Source organism: Phaenicophaeus curvirostris, chromosome 25 (genome assembly GCF_032191515.1).
Source record: "Phaenicophaeus curvirostris isolate KB17595 chromosome 25, BPBGC_Pcur_1.0, whole genome shotgun sequence".
NCBI lineage: Eukaryota > Metazoa > Chordata > Aves > Cuculiformes > Cuculidae > Phaenicophaeus > Phaenicophaeus curvirostris.
In genome coordinates this window covers 7,747,892-7,768,123 of record NC_091416.1, presented here as the reverse complement: position 1 = coordinate 7,768,123, position 20,232 = coordinate 7,747,892, and the positions used below count along the sequence as shown (strand labels likewise).

Sequence of the window (20,232 nt, the reverse complement as noted above, 5' to 3'; positions counted from 1 at the left end):
GGTCCAGGGAGGTTCTTCTCCCTCTGGACTCGGCACTGGTGAGACCGCTCCTCGAATCCTGTGTTCAGTTCTGGGCCCCTCCCCACAAGAAGGATGTTGAGGCTCTGGAGCGAGTCCAGAGAAGAGCAACGAAGCTGGTGAGGGGGCTGGAGAACAGGCCTTATGAGGAACGGCTGAGAGAGCTGGGGGTGTTTAGCCTGGAGAAGAGGAGGCTGAGGGGAGACCTCATTGCTCTCTCCAACTCCCTGAAAGGAGGTTGTGGAGAGGAGGGAGCTGGGCTCTTCTCCCAAGGGACAGGGGACAGGACGAGAGGGAATGGCCTCAAGCTCCCCCAGGGGAGGTTCAGGCTGGACATTAGGAAAAAATTTTTCACAGAAAGGGTCATTGGGCACTGGCAGAGGCTGCCCAGGGAGGGGGTTGAGTCACCTTCCCTGGAGGTGTTTAAAGGTTGGGTGGACGAGGTGCTGAGGGGCATTGATTAGTATTTGATGGGAATGGTTGGACACAGTGGTCCAATGGGTCTTTTCCAACCTAGTGATTCTATGATTCTATGAAATCACACCACGGATTTGCAGAGTCCTGGAGGCAAAGCCCTGCTGGGAATGAAGGGTCTTGCACAGAAATCTCAAAGGTGCTGGAGTAACATGCCAGATCTCTACCTCCTCATTTCAAGGCTCCCTTGCTGTCCAGTTGCACTGTCAGACATCGATTCCACCCTCCCCATGACGCTCAGCCTTGCCTTTCTACTGGCAATTTGCAGAACAGCTTCTGCAGGCAGGGCACACCAATCGATGCTGCCCAAAACCCGAAGGGTTAGAGCACCCAGCAGCCTAGAAAACAGCCTCCAGCCTCTTTAACCCCTCCCTCCTTTCATATCTGCACTTTTCTCACACCTTTCACAGCCACACGGATTTCTGTGCCTCACCTTTCCTTGCCATTTGTTTGGTTGTTATTTGTCACCTATGACATGACATCAGCAAGCAAAAGCAAAGCAAATTGGGGCTGAGACACGGAGAACATCTAGAGGAGCAACATTCCTGCTGCAAGGATGCGCTGGTCCACGGGTGGAAGGTGAATTTCCTGGGCTGCCAGTCATCGGCATCCTGCCCTGCCCATATCATTTGGTCCCCTTGGGTCAGCGGCCTCAGGAAGGTGATCCCTTCCAGGTTGTTACAGACCCAGGTCCAGGCTGACCCCACACCCTGGTGTTCCAAATCTGCACCCGACTGTGCCGACATGCATTATTTTTGCACATATAACTCTCTAACGTGTGTCCAGGAGAGGGCGGTTCTCGCTGGCTAATTAGCTCATTATTATATTGTGCTCACCTATTGCAGATTTACTTGCAATTTGCAGCTCTTTCCCCATGCGAGGTGGCAAATTTGCTTTGCAATTAGCCCGGCGGGCAGCTGGGCTATCGCAATAAACCTCTCCCAGCTCTCCCTCCTCATTAGCAAAGTTTCACTCGAGAAGCTTTTATGGCAGGAGAATGTGTGTGCCTCAAGAGCAAGATATCTGGAAGAGCATCTTTGCCTTGAGTGGGGATTACGGCACTGAACTCCCTGCGCCTGGGCTCATTATCGTCAAGCACTTACCCAGAGTGATTGCTTACGGGGAGAAGAAGTAAATCCTTACCATCAGCTGCTTGATGGTTGGGTGCTCCTCCGTCTCCCTGCCCGAGGCCGGCTCCTTGTGTACGATCTCCACGCGGATATCGTTCTTGGCAGAAACCACGCCTTTGAGATCTGGGCGAAGAGCGAGATGGAGAGGGGGTTAAGCTGAAGGCAATCGTGGAGCATCCTTGGGGACTCGATCGTGGAGCATCCTTGGGGACTCAACTGTTTGCTGAGAACCAGCGCCAGGGAAAATTAACCCTGTGCATCCGAGAATGCAATGCTTGCATTGCTATAAGGTATTGGCATAGTAAACCTTCAGCTCTGGGGAGCACAGGTTCCTATTTTAGCTCCTTTGGGAGCTTGGTTGGTCTCTGCCATGCTCATAGTGCTGTTAAGAGGGACCGGGCTGCAGCAGAACTGCTCAAACCTGATGCTCTGCAGTGCCTGCTCCAGGAGCCTGTGAAATATGGCTCCTGAAGGATGTATCGGCTCTTCCCTGGTGCTGGGAAGGCCCTGAGAAAAGGCTTCCCTAGGTGTGGGGTGCAGATACATATGGGAAAGGCCAAGCAACAAATAAAACACATATAACCGAGGCTTTGGGAATGAAAAAATCATCCCTGGCTGCTGCTCCTAGCAGCCTGTTTTCATGCAGGGCAGAGAGAAACACTTGTGGAGAGTCTCTCTGCCTTCCCTGAAGGTGTCAGGCGTGCTTTGAAGAAGTCATTACAGCAAAATTAAACCAAAGACACCGAGCAGCAGGAGCAGAAACGGCCAGGCGAATCCAAGATGAAAAGCAGAGATGGATGCAAATCTGAGCAGTGAGATCTAAACAGCTCCCAGCTCTGAAGCCAGGCTCCAGTTTGGCTCTCGCCTCCCAGGATGGCTGCGCCAACTCTCCCAGACCCCAGACTGCTGGGCTCCTCAGATCTACCTCCAGCCAAAGGAACTGGCAGCGCCCTGCCAAGCCAGGGCTGCATCGCCTCAGTCCAGCAAAGGCTGGACTGCTCAGGAGGAGGCAGCGATTTTATCTGTAAAGCAAACTGAATCATGTAACTGAGACCTGCGTAGAGCTCCATCCTTGGATTAATCCATCTCAGCATCCCGCACCCTCCAACTCCACAGCCCTGCTGTCACCCACAGACATCTCCAAGTCTTAGGGTGCCAGGCAAAGGATTTTGCTGGGAAGATACTACTGCTTGTTTTTTCTTTCTCTCGCTGAGGCCACATTCTTGGTGCTGGACCCTCCGTCTTTAATCATGAGGAGAAGCTAATTACTGTCTTGCACATCCTCTCCCAGGAGCATTCCCCCTTAAATAACTCCAGGCCATTAAGTCAACAAATATACAACAACAGATGGGCAGTAAAGTGGGTTTTTTTTAACTTTTCCAGAGCCTCCAGGCTCGGTGTGTCTGCACCCAGTGCAGTTTTTTCCTCCATCTCCCTGAAGCAGGGCTGGGAATTATCTCCCCCAGCGCCATCAGTTGTGGTAGGTGGCCGATTGCAGCCATCAGGAGGTGCTTTCTCCTGAGTTACTGCTGGGTCACCTTGTCCCGTCTGCTGGGAGCTGTGCTGAGCCATCCCCACAGCCTGCTGATGGGTTTTGTTGGCAGGTTGCTGCTTTAAATGATGCAACAATACTCCGGTATTTGTTCTGGGAGAGGAATCTGCTGTCATCCTGGTAGGAAATGAGTCCCTCCTGATACCCAGATGCTCTGCTGGTCCCATGCCTCCTGAGCTCTGTAATACCTCTGATTTCACACCACTAACCGTGATGGAAGGTCATTCCTCACCCTTTCAGCCTGGCATTTCTATGTTCCTCACACTCACGTGCTGCTGGAGATAGCAGCCACAGCATCCAGTTTGCATTAGCACCTGCAGAACTGGGACAAAGACCCTTTCCCCTGGGACAGCAAGTCTTTCCCTGCAGGATTTCGCACCCTGAATGTCACTCAGGGGCTGGTTTAGCCCACAGCATCTCACTCCTCTCCAGCAGCAGCCCCGGCAAATACCTGGCAAAGCTTCTGTTACGGAGTGGGAGCCTTGGCTGGGTTTGGTTCTCTGAAAAAAGGTTGAGCTGGTCCTCTTACTTCACTTTAGAGAGAGAAGAACGATCAGGGAGGGGCTCTTTGCTGACCTCTTAAATCACCTCTTCCTGCTCGTTTGCTCTGATCCCTAAATGAAGCAGCAAAGGAGCCTTGTGGGAAGCACAAGGACCTGTGCTCTGGTCCAGGGATGCTGCAGACCATTCCCCAGGGCATGGAAAAAGGGGGCTGACACTGCTAGAGGAGCTGAAGAACAGCAACAGTGCAGTAAGCATGCTGGGAAGATGCCCACATCCAGCAGCTTCTTGCATATAGGAGACCAAGAAGTCCTTTTTAAGCAGACAGCAATGGAAATGCAGCAGGAGGAAGGGATTTAAACCACTGCCATGCCACCACATCTCCAGTAGCCTTTACTCATATACATCCTCCTGGCCCTGGTGAGAAAAAATGCCTCTTATTCCCGATTTACCACTGGGATGAATCACCCAAGGCATTTGGGTGGGATGGGGTTGTCCCCCTGCTTCTTCCCTCGCAGCCCCCCCCATCTTCTGTGAGCTTCCAGCTTGTGAGGGACTCTCAAACCTGGCACTGGTACCGTGGCTTTGATCTGTTGTCATGGCATTAGTGTTGAATCGTGTGGCCGCTAAAGAACCCTGCACCATCTGGTGGCATCAAATAAGAGGAAGATAACGAACCACATGCTTGCCCCTACTCTGAATAATGTCGCATGGAGAAAGTCTGATCACGTCTGGCCATGGACTTGGTGACACGGCTTGGCCTCTGCTTTCTTCAGGCGCTTGCATCGCCCGTCACTGCTGAATGATCTTAGCAGTGTTGAATTGGCCTGGACTTGGGTGCTGTCCATCAACAATCCTTCCCCAAAAAACAAGATTAATGACTGCCCCCCATTTAATTTGTTAACGGAGGCTGAAGAGTTCAAAAAAATAGGGGAGGCATCATTATCGCTCTTAAAATTAAACACATTTCTGCCGCAGGAGGCCTTGCATTCATCCCCAAATCCAGGAGGAGCCCGGAGTCTTTGATTACTTTGCAAATGATCAAGAGAAAGAGGGGGAGAATAAGCAGAGAAGACAAATGGCTGGTTTTCCTGGCACACACACACAGAGCTTGGTGTCGCAGCATCCGTACCGTGCGTTCCCTGAGCCAGGAGCACAGTTGAGCATCTCCTCTTCTCCCCTGTGATGCTCTAGACAATCACACTCTTCTCCCTCCTGGCTGATGCCTTTTCATTTAGTCAGCAATCCTCCTTTCATTTCCTGGTGTCTTTTTAATGAAGCAACATGATGCCACGCTGCTTACCCCTCCTTCTCCTCTACCTGCGTCTCTAATGTCGCTTTAACTTGTATTCCCACGGCAGCCAGGCTTTAAACCTACACATCTCCCATAAAACCCCTCAGCCGGCTGTTATTTCCCACTTGGAAACACACATTTTACATCGAGAAAATGGACTTCAACCAGAAGCAGAGCAGAGATCACAAACCGAGGATTGTTTCTAAGCACTGACATGGCACGGTGAGGATGCTTCTTGCTTCTGGACATCAGAATTTCTCTAAAAGGTGGGTTTAAGAGCAGGTTCCTTTGCAATTCCTTTGTCCCCAGGGCACCCCTGCACTCCTCCCAAGCTGCCCGGGCAGCTACAGGGATCAGCATTTCCCTGCAATATTCTTCCAGGTGCTCTAAACCCCTTTCCTTTTCCCGCAGGGCTGCTGTTCGCAGCCAAGTGATGAACATTTGGCAGACCAAGATAAGTTGCAGATTGTGCTGGTTCTACATCAGTAAACACAACCTCGAATTTCTTTGCAAACCACTCTACTCTCCTCCCGTCCCGACCTTCCACCCCAGCCCTGCCTGAAGGGCCCCAGTGGTGCCAGCACAAACACTTACTCCTCTGGGAGCGGGCACAGCAGAAGGCGACGATGGTGGCCATCAACACCAGGAACGCCACGCCGGCCCCCACGGCCACTCCGATGATCACCGCCATCGGCACCGACTCTGCAAGAGGAAGGAGAGGAAGCATGAAGCTGGGATGAAAGTTGGAGAGGCAGCTTTCCCCCAAGGGACCCACCCCCGGCTACTGGAAAGCATCTTGGTGATGAGCCTGGGGAGGGTCTTGGGGCCAAATGGACCTCCTTCCCCGCTCCCTCGTCCCGGCACGGGTGATGCCAGAACGGGCTGCCCGGGGGACGCTGGTGCATGCTGCAGTTTGTGCAAGCCCTGACCTTTCTGTGCCTCAGTTTCCCTTGGAAGGGGGAGAAGAGGAGGGAGCCAGAGGAGCAGGTTAACAATAGCTCTCCAGAATGCCATGCGGGTTAATGTATCTCTCTAAAGGATGAAAAATGCAAAAGAAAATGGAATGTTGATATTATTAAGAAAGAGAAACAGCATCAGAGCAGGCTGGGAGAGAGGTTAGAGCTGGGATGGAGGGGTGGAGGTGGGCATGGAGCCTGCCTGCCAGCGGTGACAGCTCAACTGTCTTAGCAGGTGCTGTTAAGTGTACATGGATGAATTAACGCAAGAGCCATCACTCACAGCCTCTGCCTGTTTTATATCCCAACCTCCTGCTTTCTCCCTTGGCTCATCAACTCTGCCATCCTTTCCTGAACCTCTGAAGGTGCTACGAGGGCTGGGACAGGCGGGCTGGCCAGTGCCAGGGATGAGCCGAGGTGGGTGAGGGGATGGGGTGGGGATATGCGGGAGGCAGCCCCAAGGAGCAGAGCGTGCGGCAGAGCAGGGCTTACGCGCTCACGTCCTTCTACCAGCAATAACTTTGTCGTCGGCTTCTCAGTGGGGATTTCAGACCATGGCTCATCCAGCAAAGCAGATTTATTTGCACAGATCCAAGCAGTGGCTTGCAAGGTGTGGGGAGGGTGGAAGATGAAATCACATTTACGGTGAAAGGGTCAGATTTGCGGCCCAAGAGCCTTGTTATCTCCCCGCTCAGTTCCTCTCCTCCCTCAACGCACAGCTCCTACTTAACGGCGAGCGCTGAGTTGGGGTTATTGCTGGGCAGCACTCCCACTCGCAGGACACCAGTGCTGTGGGGACAACAAGTCACCTTCATTGACTGGGATGACAAACCGCATCCCAAATACCCTCTCCCCCAAAGCAGCAGATCCCTATAGGTCCTCGTTATTGTTCTTTCTAAGCACCCCGTTCGCTCTCATGACACCAGCAGAGGGGTAACCTTTGCCAGTTCAGCTGGCTAAGCCGGGTGAGCACGTCTTTACCATTTTCCTGGACACCTCCAATGTGTGTTTTCTCCTTGGGGCCCTTGCTTCGCCAACGGATGAGATGAGTACTGGAAAAATTGGACGCAGAGAGGTGGTTGTCTTTCCTCCTTCATCTGCACAGATGGGGGATATGAATGCTGCTGGACCATGGGGACACATGGGTGACGGAGCTGACGGTGTCATTTGGCTGGGCAGTAAGGAAACCATTTCTCGTTGTTCACTGGCACCGAGCTGGTGTTGACTATGAATTTCATTTTGGACCTGAGATCACAGCTCCAGTCTGTGCCTTTTAGCCTTCCTAAGGGGCACACATCCTTACTGGTGGCACTGGGGGGAGATGTAACTCCACCAGCATCTTCCTCACACAGCGAGCAAAGTGTTTCTTTATTGCAATCTGATTCCAGCAGAGGCAGGGGAGTTACGACGCTACTTCATGTTATCCTTCAGCAGTGGCCATGGGGCCTTGTGGGTCCTAAACCCTACTTTATCACAGAATTATGGAATGGTTTGGGTTGGAAGGGACCTCAAAGCCCATCCAGTTCCAACCCACTGGGCTAGGTTCCTCAAAGCTCCATCCAAACTCCAGGGATGGGCCAGCCACAGCTTCTCTGGGCAGCCTGGACCAGGGCCTCCCCACCCTCACAGGAAAACATTGAGATGAGATCTTAAGAAGAAATCTCCCCTCTTTCAACTGAAAACCATTCCCCCTTGTCCTGTCCCTGTACTCCTTGATCAAAAGCTCCTCCTCAGCTTTCCTGGAGCCCCATTCAGTACTTTGAGAAATTCAGAGTGATAAAAAATGGTGCTGGGTGAGTTTAGGCTCTTCTGCTCACATTTCATCTAAATCTTCCCTTTAACCTTCCCCACTTAACTCCTTGTTTCAAGTGATTCAGTTGGTGGTTCATGCTGGTGTTTTTCAGTTTCCGGCTTGCTCATGATTTTTCAGCCTGATCTGCTGGTTCCTTGATGTGTTCCTTGTCATTTGAGCTGGTGGCACAGTGACGTGACTCATGCGGAATGGGAGAAGACCACCAGAACTGATGAGAGCATTCACCATGGTGGTGCCAGAATTCCCCTGGGTCCTCTGGTGAAAAGGAAAGTCCCCTTGAGTGCTCAAGATGGATTCTGGTGCTGGTTCCAGCTGCACCAAGGAGCTCATCCTAAACCTGGCATCCTCCAACACACTGGCCGAGCCAAAGCAAGAAGCTGTGTTTTCATTCTCCAGGTGGCTTGAGGCCACCTACTAGGAGCGTTCCTGCCACTAGTGGTAACTTGTCGTGGGATTATTTTGGCTCTCCCAAAGGAATTCAGAGCGAAAGGGTGAGGAGACAGGAGCCTGGGGTCCCTGGGACTTCTTGCTGCCTCTCAGCTTTGGGGGAGTAGGATCTGCAATGCTGAGCTCAGCACGAAGCAGGCAGAGATGGTGATGAAGGTGATGGAGCATCATGCAGGGAATTGGATGGGGAAAGTGCCTGGAGCTCTCTTGGTCTGAAATAAAAGGTAACCGTCAAAGGGAAAGGACAGGAACCAATGTCTCAGATGGTAAACCATGTCCTGAAGACAAGGGTGAGCTGATGAGGAGCAATTTGCTGACTATGTGCTCTCCCATAAACCCTGCTCTGGTGCAGAGGATGAGGAAGGCACAAGGGCAGCACATCCCACAGCATCTGCCCCAACATCCCTTCATCTCTGCTCTGACTGCCATGGGTGCTGGCTCACGTTCTCCCAGGATGCTGAGACAAGCTGCAAATGATGCTGAGAACTTGTACTTCACCCTCTTTTTTGCGCCCTGACAGCACTTAAATGGGCCCTTTTGCAGCACTTTAAAAGGCGGCTGCATTTCACGCCCCTCTCAGCAGCTGGGGAGCTGGGGCACAGAAAGGCAATGTTGGTTTGCAGTGGCAGAGCAGAGACTGGACTGCTCCAGCTTCCCAGTCCATGCCCCTGTCACTGCCCTGCAGCTTTCCTACACCCCTTCCTGCCCTGCCCGGCCCTGCAAGCTGCTGGGCCAGGAGGAGGACCTCGAGTCCTTGGATGTGGGGTCAGTTCACATTCACCGTCAGCTCATGATTTCCATACCTGCTTGAATACCAGCTCCTGATTTCATTTCCGTACCTGTTTGAAAATAAAGCAAGTGTCCACAGCCTTGCACAGCCCAAGCACACATCTCAGTCTTCCTGAGCGCTCAGCCCTCCGAGCGGAGGGATGTCCCCATGAAGGGGATGACCTCTGCCACCCTACAGCATCCTCAGCCACCTACGGTGTCCCCCTGCCCAGGGCAAGGAGGTCTCCTTGCCTTGCCTGGCAGGGACGCTCGGATATCGAATGCGGAGCCAGCTGTGGACTCGGATGCTGCGTCACCAGCTCTGACCCAGCGTGGTTGCCCGGCCACCCTCCGCCGGGACCCAGGTTTGCCGCTGAGTGCTCCCGCTGACTGGCAGACGACCTGGAAAAACCACTGACTGTTTGCATTGGAAGAAGCCCAAGGCTAATTTTAAGGGGTTCATTTAGCTCTGATTTAATCTGGATGGCAGCCTTGCCTATAAATCACGGCTTAATGAGAACAATCCACCTGCCTGCCCTGGCATTTAATAAAACAGAAGAGAACTGGAGTCCCTCCAGGAGCTCAGCGTTGCTCGCAAAAACTATCTCCCTCCCTTGCTACCGAAGCCCTGAGAGAGGAAATCCCTTGGTCATCCCCCACAAACAGCTGGAGGTGCCTTTGAGGTGGGTAAGCCCAGCCCTGCATCAGGGCTGACGGCCAGGATGGAGGGTTGCCACCAGCCCAAACACCTTCCTCCTACTCGCTCCCATCACTGCTGAGCAGAGGGGTCTGGAAGGAGCAGCCGTTCCTGGTTCTCCAAGCCTATAAATGATCCTCCAACCTGTGGCAGTGGCACCATCTTGAACCACAGGGCAGGGAACAAGGGGTGTGGGACTAGCCCGTGCCCTCCAGCTTCAGCAGGACAGGCGAAGTGGGGCAATACCGTAACAAGCAGGGACTTGGCAGGGCTTGTCCCTCCTCCTCACCCTCTGCCAGGACCACATGCCCTAAGGATGCGATTCTACAGCTCGCACGACTGGAGCATTTTCCCTGCCCTTCCTAGTTTCCCCTTTGACAACCCAAGAGCTTTTCTGAGCATCTCCTGCCTCTCGCAGCCTGTCTCCACTCTTACAGCCCGGCCAGGTGCTGGTTCCCATTGCCCGACAGCCCCCACCGGCTCCTCAGCGATGCTCACCTTGCTCTTTGAGCCGGATGATCTCGGTGTCGGAGCCAAAGCTGTTCCAGGCGGTGCAGTTGTAAATGGTTTGGAAATCAGCTCGGACAATGTTGCTGATGGTCAGTGTGGAGATAACACCCTCATCTGTGCTCACCGTCTCCACTGTGTAGCGCCCAGAGGTCCCAGACTCCAGGACGTTCTCCTTCCAGGACCAAGCCTGCCAAGCAAGAGAGGGGTGAGCCAGGGGTGGGTTTGCCCACTGTAAAGCACCCTAAGGTGTGCAGGACACCCACCACGCCCCAGCAGGTGCTGCCCCATGGGATGGTAACTCACAATTCGGTCTGGTGGCGGCGTGCTGCGGATGAAACACTTGATCTGCCCTTTCTGGCCATGCAGGGCGTGCTGCGTCTGGGTGCTGGAGATGATGGGTGGTCCTGCAAGAGAGAGGAGAGAGCTGCTGGCATCTTACAGGCGTGGATGCAATAGCAGGTACTGGTAGCAGAGCCATGGAGGGACAAGAGAGTCTCCCTTCGAGGTGTAGTGTGGCTGGAGCATCACCTACGTCACCTCTTGTGATGCAGAAGGACACAGAGCTGGGGCTTTACTTTAAGGTTCTGCTGGTTTTCTGCAAAGTGCCCACGAAGTACCAGGGTCTCAGAATCACAGAACAGAATCACAGGATTGTTAAGGTTGGAAAAGACCTCTAAGATCATCCAATCCAACCACCAGCCCAACCACACTGCATCCCAAAGCGCCACATCTACACGTGTTTTTGAATCCTTTCAGAGATGGAGACTCCACAACTTCCTTGGGCAGCCTCTGCCAGGTCTTCACCACTCTTCCAGTAAAAAAAAAATTCCTAATATCCAGATTAAACTGCCCTTGGCACAACTTGAAGCCATTGTCTCTCATCCTATTGCTTGTTACTCTCCCCATCTCTGTTCCCAAATCCCTGGTGTTGGATGGTCTTTAAAGCACCTTATGGAGATTTGTTAATCACACTAATTGTTCCCTAGGGGATGCAGGAGGTGGTAGGAGGGCAGAAGGAGGCACTGATGGGCAGCTGCTACCTGCAAGGCTCCATCAGTGACCTGCAACCAGCCTGCCTGATGTCAGGGAGGGACTTCTGCAGGAAAAATCTATCAACTCCACCAGCTGGGCTGTACAGAGCTACTTGGATACCAAAAGATGTCCATCCTGGTGGGCACCTCCTAGAGGAATACGAGGCTGAGTGCATCATATCAAGCTGGCTCGTGACGGGAAATGTCCTTGTCCTGCCTTGGTAGACATCCTGAAGATACGGTTGGAGAAAAGGGCTTGGAGAGGAGAGCGCGGCTTGATGGGATTGGTGTGTCCTCAACTGTCCCAACAGCCAGGCAGGGAGGTTCTTCTCCTGAGGACAGGATTGCTGCAAGAGAGCAGCACAAGAGCTGGGATCTTAATTGATGTTTATTAGCCTGCTTAATTAAAATGAATTTACATTTCTGTGAGTGCCCTGCTGCTGGGAGGAGAGAAAACAACCAGCCTCGATGCCTGCAGACAGTGCAGGGCAGGAGGCAGGGTCCAGCAGATCCCCCCTGACCCCAGCTCAGCTATTTCAGGCATTCACTCTGGGTTTTGTCATTCCTGGTTTGGAATCTGTCACTTGGGTTTGTCAGAAAATAGAGCCTCGTGGTCCTGCCCACCCATGCAAACGTGTGTGGAGTGATGCGCAAACTTGCTATCAACACCACGGGGCTCTTGGAAAGTGGAAAATCTGCAACAGGAATTGCTACAAGAAACACGGTTCTGGTAGCTCAGGAAATCACTGCTGGAAGAGAGCTGGATCAGAATTGGGAATAGCAGTGAGTGAAGAAGGTCAGGACTTGTTTTGACATAACAGTCGCGGCTGGATTTTAGTGGAAACTTTTGTGCTCCTTTATATAAGAAAAAGAAACAAACAAGCCCATTTTGCTGTGCTTTTCTGCCCAAATGCCGCTTTTCAAGATGTTCTTCCAGGCACGCTCCCAAGGTGTGCATTCTCATTTATCCATCTCAGAAACCTCATCTTTCAGAAGTGCTGGCTGGGGTCTCAGGAGAGTTTGTCTGATTCCTTGTTTTGTTTCCCTTCAGGAGCCCAGTTGCCTTCTCCTGAAGAAGAGGAGGCTGAGGGGTGACCTTATTGCTCTCTACAACTACCTAAAAGGAAGTTGTGGTGAGGTGGGTGCTTCTCCCAAGTAACAAGGGACAGGACAAGAGCAAATGGCCTCAAATTGCACCAGGTGTGGTTCAGATTGGATATCAGGAAAAATTCCTTCACTAAAAGAGTTGTCAAGCACTGGCAGAGGCTGCCCAGGGCAGTGGTGGAGTCTCCATCTCTAGAGGGGTTCAAAAAGTGTGTAGAAGTAGCACTTTGGGACATGGTTTAGTAGGCACAGTGGGGTTGGGGCAACAGTTGAAATGGATGATCTCAGACGTCTTTTAAAACCTTAATATTTCTATGATTCTGTGATTCTAAATGGCACCTTGTCCCCATGAAACAGCTCTTTGCAAGCACACCCAAGGTGGCAGAGTCATCTAGCCTTGGCCTTTGGTCCCCATGGCTGGTGCAAAGAACTGTGCTGACAGCCAAGTGCCTGGGCAGATGGCCCTAAACATCTGCTGGGGCTTTTTCCTCATGGCTGGGACATGCAGTGGGGATCCATTTGGCCCTGTAATCTTTCAAGAGTGGCACAAGGCATGCGGGTTGCTAGGTGATCCTGCTGTTCACCTGTCCAGATCGCTCATGAACTCAAAGCCAATGGAGGCGAGATGAGGGATGGGATCTGTAGGCCAGGCCTAAATAAGATATAAAAAAGCCATCTTCTTTCTGTTTCTACAGTTATATGTTACTTATAAATTCTGGAAGCACTCCAAGACTGGATGACGCTAGAGAAAAATGGCTTAATAATCATTAAAAGGATCATTTTCCCCAAGGAGAGTGGTTTTTAAATGGCACAAATGCCAACGGCTTTGGGTTTTATTATTGCTTTAGGAGTTCTCAGATGAAGGCTTATCATCGTGATAATAGCTGATGACTAAAGACCATTTGTGAGATGAACATGCCCAGAAATAATAGTCTGAAGTTGCAGCCTCTTCACATTTGGGGCTTGCGTTTGATTCTCCATCAGGTTCTGTCTCCTTATGAAAGCTGCCAATCTCTGGCTTGGCACTCTGTGCTAGGTGTGAGACAGCCCACAGGCAGGAGAAAGGCTTTAAACAATGTTGCTATGGATATAAATGACGGAGCTATTGGTTGTGGTTATTTTTAGCACAACAGTGCCAATTTATTTGTGCGGCCCTGGCGGCTCGTACGGAAGAGAAGGCAGCTTGCTGACTTGGGAGCCTTGGAGCAATAATAAGATGGCCTTGACTTCCCCAGCTTGCTTGAGTCCAGCTAAACCTTTCCTCCCAAGCCCTCCCAGTGTTGGAAATGGTTTGGTTTAACTTCTTGCTACCCTCTCGTGCTGCAAGGGACCATCCCAAGGTTCCCATCTGCAAGCAGTGGTGGAGCCACGCTGGGTGAAGTTCTTGATGTGCTGCTGCAGGCATGAGCTGAGGGGACACCGTGACGTTCTCCTGACCAAGCAGCATGGCAAGGTCAGCCTCAGCTGTGCTCCTGGCAGGCTGGGCTTGCTTGTTGGGGTGAATCCCAGGCAAATTAAATCCTGAATTAGCCACTTGGAGTAGTCCAAGTAGATGGGCACGGGTGGTGGTCCCTGCTCAGGAGCCCCTGCCAAGCCCAGATGATGCATTGACCAACTGTACCGCAGGCAATGCTGCTGTGGAGGTGTTCTTGGGGTGCTTCTCCTACCAGAGTGGGAGCTGCAATGAGGCTCGTGTGCAGTCGGGAGGATCGAGAGGCTTTGGCTCATGCGGGGGCTGTAAATCTGACTGGAGCTGATTTATGATGGCACCAACAGTTCCGCACTTCTTCTTGCCTCTGCTGATCCAGCCCTGCCAAACATTGCTTGTTTGCATAATCCTCCTTCCCACTAATGAGGCTCTGAATCATATCTGCTTCCTTTCAGGCTGGTGGCCTCACAATCCAGCTTGGAGATGGGCTGCTCTCAGTAACCACAGACTTGGGGCCGTGAGCCTGCTGGTGGGGAGGGCAAGAGGATGCTCTCCCACTCCAGTGTTGTGCTGCCTTGATTCCTGACTGTTCTGAGAGCAGGTGGGCTGCTACAGGCAGGACTGCGGGCGCAGCCTGGGGTGGCTGAAGATCATAAAATTATGGAATGGTTAGGGTCGGAAGGGAACATCAAAGCCCATCCAGTTGCAGCCATGGGCAGGGACACCTCCCACTGGATCCGGTTGCTCCAAGCCCCATCCAAGCTGGCCTTGAACACCTCCAGGGATGGGGCAGCCACCACTCACACAGGAAAACATTTCTTCCCAAATTCTCATCTCAATCTCCCCCTTTTCACCTTCAAACTGTTCGCCCTCATCCTATCCCTGCACTCCCTGATCAAGAGCCCCTCCCCACCTTTCCTGGAGCCCCTTTCAGCACTGGAAGCTGCTCTAAGGTCTCTCCAGAGACCTACCTCTACTCTATGCTGAGCAACCACAACTCTTTCAGCCTGTCCTCGTATGGGAGGTGCTCCAGCCCTTGGATCATCTCCGTGGCCTCCTCTGGACTCTCTCCAACAGCTCCATGTCCTTCCTGTGCTGAGGACTCCAGAGCTGAACACAGGGCTCCAGGTTAGATCCCTCAGTCAGGGTCCCTGTGCTTTCAGTGGGATGGCTCAGCCCCTCTGAAGCCCACGTGCACTGATCAGTCTTTGCTCAGAAGAGACACAGATATCTAAGTGCCTAATCTTACTGTGATGAATCTCAGCCCACGGAGAAAGGTATCCGGTAATATCAGGACAATTGTATCACCTCTAGATTCAAAATCACTTGAAAATACGAAGCATTCAATTTTCCTCTTAAATTACAGCGAAAAAGGCTTTCAGCAGAATTCATTAGCTGGATTAGACACATCTTGCTGTGTTCCTAGAGCTGCTCCAGCTCCGTCCTCCAGCTGCAGGATAGTATGCCAAGCCTTGGTGCTTTGTGGATGTAGGACCTGGGGATGCTGCTCTGGAGCTTGCTCACCTTGGTTCTCTTCTCTTGGAAAGCCAGGAGACATTCTTGACATGGAGGATTGGCCTTCTCCCCGGTGTAGGATCCAATGCCCGTGATGCTGTGCCCCAAATTTGTCACCCAAGACTTGCACCAAACCCCAGCAGCAGAGTCCCCAGCAACACGTCCTAGCAGGATGGGATGCTGCAGGCTGTTTTCTCCCAGGAGAAGGGCAAAGCTCACAGCACCAATTTCATTTGCTGCCCCACCAGCTCTACCTGGCAGAAAGCTCAGTGGTGGCGGATGCTCCAATGCTCTCCAGAGCAGCTTTTCCACACTGCATGCTCCAAATGGCCCGGACCCTGCTGAGCACTTTGCTCTGCATTCGAGGTGGTTGCATGCCTGGTAGGTGTCAGGAAAGAAGCAGATTCTTTGTTTGTGCTAATTTGCTGCTTTGTTTTCCACAAGCTAGTGTAATTGTAATTAAAACGCAGCAGCCGCCGGGGAAGGAGCAGGCAGGCGCTGAGGAGTGCAGTCGAAGTCAAGGGAGTGGTTGGTTTTCAGTCCCCCGCTGCGTTGCCCTTGGCTCCCCTTTCCAGCACTATCTGTATTTAAAATTAACTCTTGCTGCCACCTGAGCATCTTCCCTGCCTATTTTCTTTTCTTTGTGACAATGATTGAGGGATGAAGGCTGTCAGTTTGTTGTACAGGTGAGAGACAACGCAAAATCCACCCTCTATTTATACACCCTGCAGCCTGCCTGGCTTTTTCCCTTCCATATTTAGGCTGAAATTAATTACTGGCTGCTGTGGGGTCACCGTCAAACTCCAGGGTAGTGGCTACATCCTGATATCACGCTGGGTGAGCCCCAAGCAGCCACAGAGGAGCTACACAGCACTGCAGCCTCCCAGGAATCCTCACGTGGGCTCTGAGAGAGTGATTAGGCTGCTGGGTTTGGATCCAGGCACAATTCCCAGCTCGCTGATGGTACAACAGAGACAACAGTGCTCTTCGACCTTGCAAGGGTTTCACAAGATAAATCTATTAAAGATTTAAACATGCCAGCTCCCAACTACTCAATAAAGCCCTGTTGATAATAAGGAACCAAGCCAGTCTTAGACAATGCATGGGTGGTTTTTTTGGTTTAACCCATGGATTTCCAGGCAAATGAACGCAAAGTGCAATTCACTCGTATTGCGTGCAGGGCAGGTCCTTCCCACTGTGGGATTTGGCCTGAAAGCCAAAATTCGAGGGGATAATTTGGCAACTTGAGCTGTCAGAGCAACAGGAACAAAGCAATGAGACGGCAGGGTGGAATAGCAACAGGAAAACAAGAGGTACCATTGACGGTGAGTGTCACCTCCCGTTCCCCAGCGCCGACCCGCGGGACCACAGCTCGGCACACGTATTTCCCAGCATCTTCCTGGCGGACAGACTTCAAGGTCAGCTTGTTCTCATTGCTCAGGACCTGGAAGAGAGGAGGGAGTGGCATTCACAAGGGGAAAATGTGAAGTTGAACGTGAGGTAGCATCATTGAATTGTTAAAGTTGGAAAAGACCTTTAAGATCATCCAGTTCAACCATTAACACAACACCAATGTGTCTACTAAACCAAGTCCTGAAGTGCCACATCTACAACCTCCGGAGGAGCCTGGAGAAAATGAAGTGGATCAGCCCAAAGTCTTACATGGCAGGGAAATACCACTCATTGCTGTTGACCAAAGGAAAAAGAAACAATCTAGCTTTGGGGAGGAAATGGAAGTCCTGCTCTCATTCGTCTGAATTTTTACAAGCTCCAGTTTTACAAGATGTTCAAGACAAAAGAGAAAAAACTTTGGTGGCTACAGTGACCCAACTGCCTCGTAACTCAGAGCAGAAAAGCCTTTGAGAGATCCACACTGGCATCGCCACGTTCGCCGGTGCAGGAGAGGCTGCCAGGATTGACTTGGACATTTCAAACCCAGAGATGATGGGAGACCAACCTGGACAGCTGGCAGCCTCCTGGGAACCAGCTCTGGATACCCAGGGAAATCTCAGCTGGTGTTGAGAAGCCCTCCCTACAGCCTGGCTGCAACCTGGCTCTCTCTGCCATTGCCCTCCTGCCCCACAGTGCAATTAGCAGTGTTATTAAACCTTGAAAACTGCCAAAGCAAAGGGATGTGGCTGAGGCTGGCAGCAGAATCTTGGCACTGGGGTTATTTATAAACCCATGCAGGTCTGAAACCAATAGCGGCTTTCGGAGTAATGTGTTTCCATGCTGGGAACATGTGTCTGGGGGCTAGTTCCACTTTTGCCTCTGTTCCCCAGGACCTTCCAGGCTGGGGACAGCCTCTCACCTCTCAGTGAGTGCCTGGCTTTGCTGGTTGCTTCTCCCACAGCTGATGCCTCTGGGAATTAGTGCTCACGCAAAGCTGGACATGGGTCTGGGTCACCATGCAGCAAGAAGATAAGGACCTCACCCTTAATCTGGCATGAGGCAGAGGCACAGAGTTTCAGAGCTCTTTCAGATCCACTGTTTTAGCACCGATTACGAAAGATATCCATGCAAATGCCTGTGCTTATGTGGCCCCATCCTCTCTTCTGTCTTTGACTTGTTTTGTTCATGCAAAGTAGGAAGAGAGAAGGTAATCTTCATGTGGGACACTGATCTGGCTCTGAAAGTGGAGCGGCTGGGGAAAAAACAGCACAATCCCACATCCTGACATGAACAGCAGCTTTGTAAAGCAGCATCCCCTGCCAGCATCCCTCTGGGAAGATGGAGGTGGCTCTGCTGACCAGCAAGAGCATCCCTGCTGGATTAAACCAGCTGGTGGGTCTGTGCTGAGCCCTGAGATGCTCCAAGCCAACTAGATGGAGCCAAATAAAAAGGGAGAAAGCTGTTCCGCCTGCGTGCTGCCTGTGTTCAGCCAGTTAGTGAAGGCAAGCCCTGGTGTGTGGCTGGAGTGTGTCCTGACCACAAGGGTCAGGAAGCCCTTGTCCTCACTGGGCATGGCTCTTTCAGCCACCATACACCCTCCAGCAGCATTGAGAAAATGAAATAGCAGTCTATATTGTGAGAACGTTGCTGATAATGAAAATAACCCAGAGAAACAACAACTGCAGCTGTGTGATGGGAAACCACTCAGGGATTATCGACCCACTGGGATTCCTTAGCTGATTCGAGCCATCAGCTCTCCCAAGTCTGTAATTGCTCCTCAGGAGACGTCCTTCAATGAGGTCATTATGGCTTGGAGAAACTACCCCAGCTTTTAATGCCTCAACATCCGCTCCCCTCCTGGGTTGGTGCCTGGGAGTGGAGGTGGAGAAGTGACCCAGCCCACTCATCTCCCTCCTAGGTGAATCCAGCTCTCTAGTAATGTGGAGTCTTGAGCTGTTTAAGTCAGCGTTGCCTCATCAACCTCAGGATGCATCTGCCCAGACAACACTGGAAGATGCTGTTCAAACCCAAACCTGCACACATCTTCCAGATGAGTTTAAGGTCTCCTTTAGCTTCTTAATGTGGCTTTGCTCAGCCCTCCTGTCTGTAAAGAGAGGATCAGAGTTTCTCAAGCCTCACGGGGCTGACTGAGCCATGATTAATATTTGTAAAGCTCCTTACACTTTTCAGGACAAAAGAGATGTGGAGAAGTCTGCTGGGTCAGATCCAGACTCTCACCACTCTAGCAGGCTCCAGCCCACAGTGGAGACAAGCTGGAGTGAATGTGTTAGGATGTGAGCTCACAGGTCTGGAGGCCAGAAAGGATCCCAGAAAGGACTGTCCCAGAAAGGGCCATCCTGGAAAGGACCATCCTAGAAAGGATCATCCCAGAAAGGATCATCCCAGAAAGGATCATCCCAGAAAGGATCATCCCAGAAAGGATCCTCCCTGAAAGGATCATTGCAGAAGGGATTGTCCCAGAAAGAACCGTCCTAGAAAGGACCATACTAGAAAGGATCATCCCAGAAAGGTCCATCCTGGAAAGGACCATGGGTGATTTGCAGAAGTGCCACCTGTCAGCAAGAGGTTAAGTGATGCTCTGTCCTCTGTTTAACCCACATGCCCAACATCATGGGAATCAGCCTCTTCCAGCCTGGTGATTCTATGATTCTATAATTCTTTGCAAACATCTCCTGTGCATGAGAGCTGTCTGTACTCTGGAAGGTGGCTCTGCTAGGAAGTGATGGGGCAGGGTCAGACAATCCACAGCCTCTGCAGAAGTGACGGCGCTGATCATGATGATCCTGAGTCTGGTTTTCCCTTTGCCTCTGCTGAACAGGACTCCAGGTCCAACTTTCTGGCCTGCCATACAAATACACTCAAATACCTTGGGGATGGATTCACACACGCGTTCATCCGAAAAAATGCAATAGCAATAAAGCCTTCACTGTTAATACACTTCTCTGGACTACCTGGAGACACTCACTGCAGCCCTGCAGCCCTGGAACCGCTGCTCTACAGTGCCACGTTGTTCCCTGCATTTGGAAGAGCCTCATAGGTCCAGGATTTGTCCAGCCAGGAGTTCCCAGCCCATAGCTATGGGCTTTGTTCCATGAGGAGCATCACATAGCAACTCATGCCCTGAATGTGCCATTCCCCTCCACCCCAGCAGCGATCCTTACCACGCCCGAGCCTCGCTTCATCCAGACGATGGTGAGAGATGGGTTTCCAGTCCAAGCACAATTGAAGACTGCGTCCGAGCCCAAGTCAACGAGGAGGGACTGTGGTTCTGTTGCCATCCTGGGCCCAACTGCACAGAGGAGACTGGAGTTACTCCCAGTGATGGGCTGTGTCAACCAGAAACCCTCAAACCAAAAGAGGTCACTGTGTCATAAGAAGCAGTGGCACGTCTTGATGAACCTATGGGTCCCAGCCATGTAAGACCCCCAAATAAACAAGAGCCCAAGACAGGTGCCTGCTACAATCCCAGAATGACCAGCATGCCAGGGACCATCACCATGAGCTGTGTGCTCATAAGGCAGGAGGAAATCATGAGTCCCACTACCAGAGCTGCCACAGAGACCAGCAAGTCCTGGTCGCC

The 20,232-nt window shown here is 51.9% G+C and overlaps 1 protein-coding gene across 3 annotated transcripts in view; it reads right to left on the bottom strand.

Moving 5' to 3' along the window:
- KIRREL3 (kirre like nephrin family adhesion molecule 3) overlaps positions 1-20,232 on the bottom strand; it is a 424,782-nt gene that overhangs the window by 9,121 nt on the left and 395,429 nt on the right. For 2 of the 3 annotated variants that reach the window (XM_069876505.1, XM_069876503.1), the window contains 7 exons: positions 19,814-19,941; positions 16,557-16,683; positions 10,464-10,564; positions 10,149-10,347; positions 8,989-9,024; positions 5,564-5,671; positions 1,636-1,745 (listed from right to left, as the gene is read on the bottom strand). In XM_069876505.1, the coding sequence (XP_069732606.1) occupies positions 1,636-1,745; positions 5,564-5,671; positions 8,989-9,024; positions 10,149-10,347; positions 10,464-10,564; positions 16,557-16,683; positions 19,814-19,941 (809 nt within the window). The remainder of the gene's footprint in view (positions 1-1,635; positions 1,746-5,563; positions 5,672-8,988; positions 9,025-10,148; positions 10,348-10,463; positions 10,565-16,556; positions 16,684-19,813; positions 19,942-20,232) is intronic. The other variant, XM_069876504.1, reaches the window with a different exon arrangement.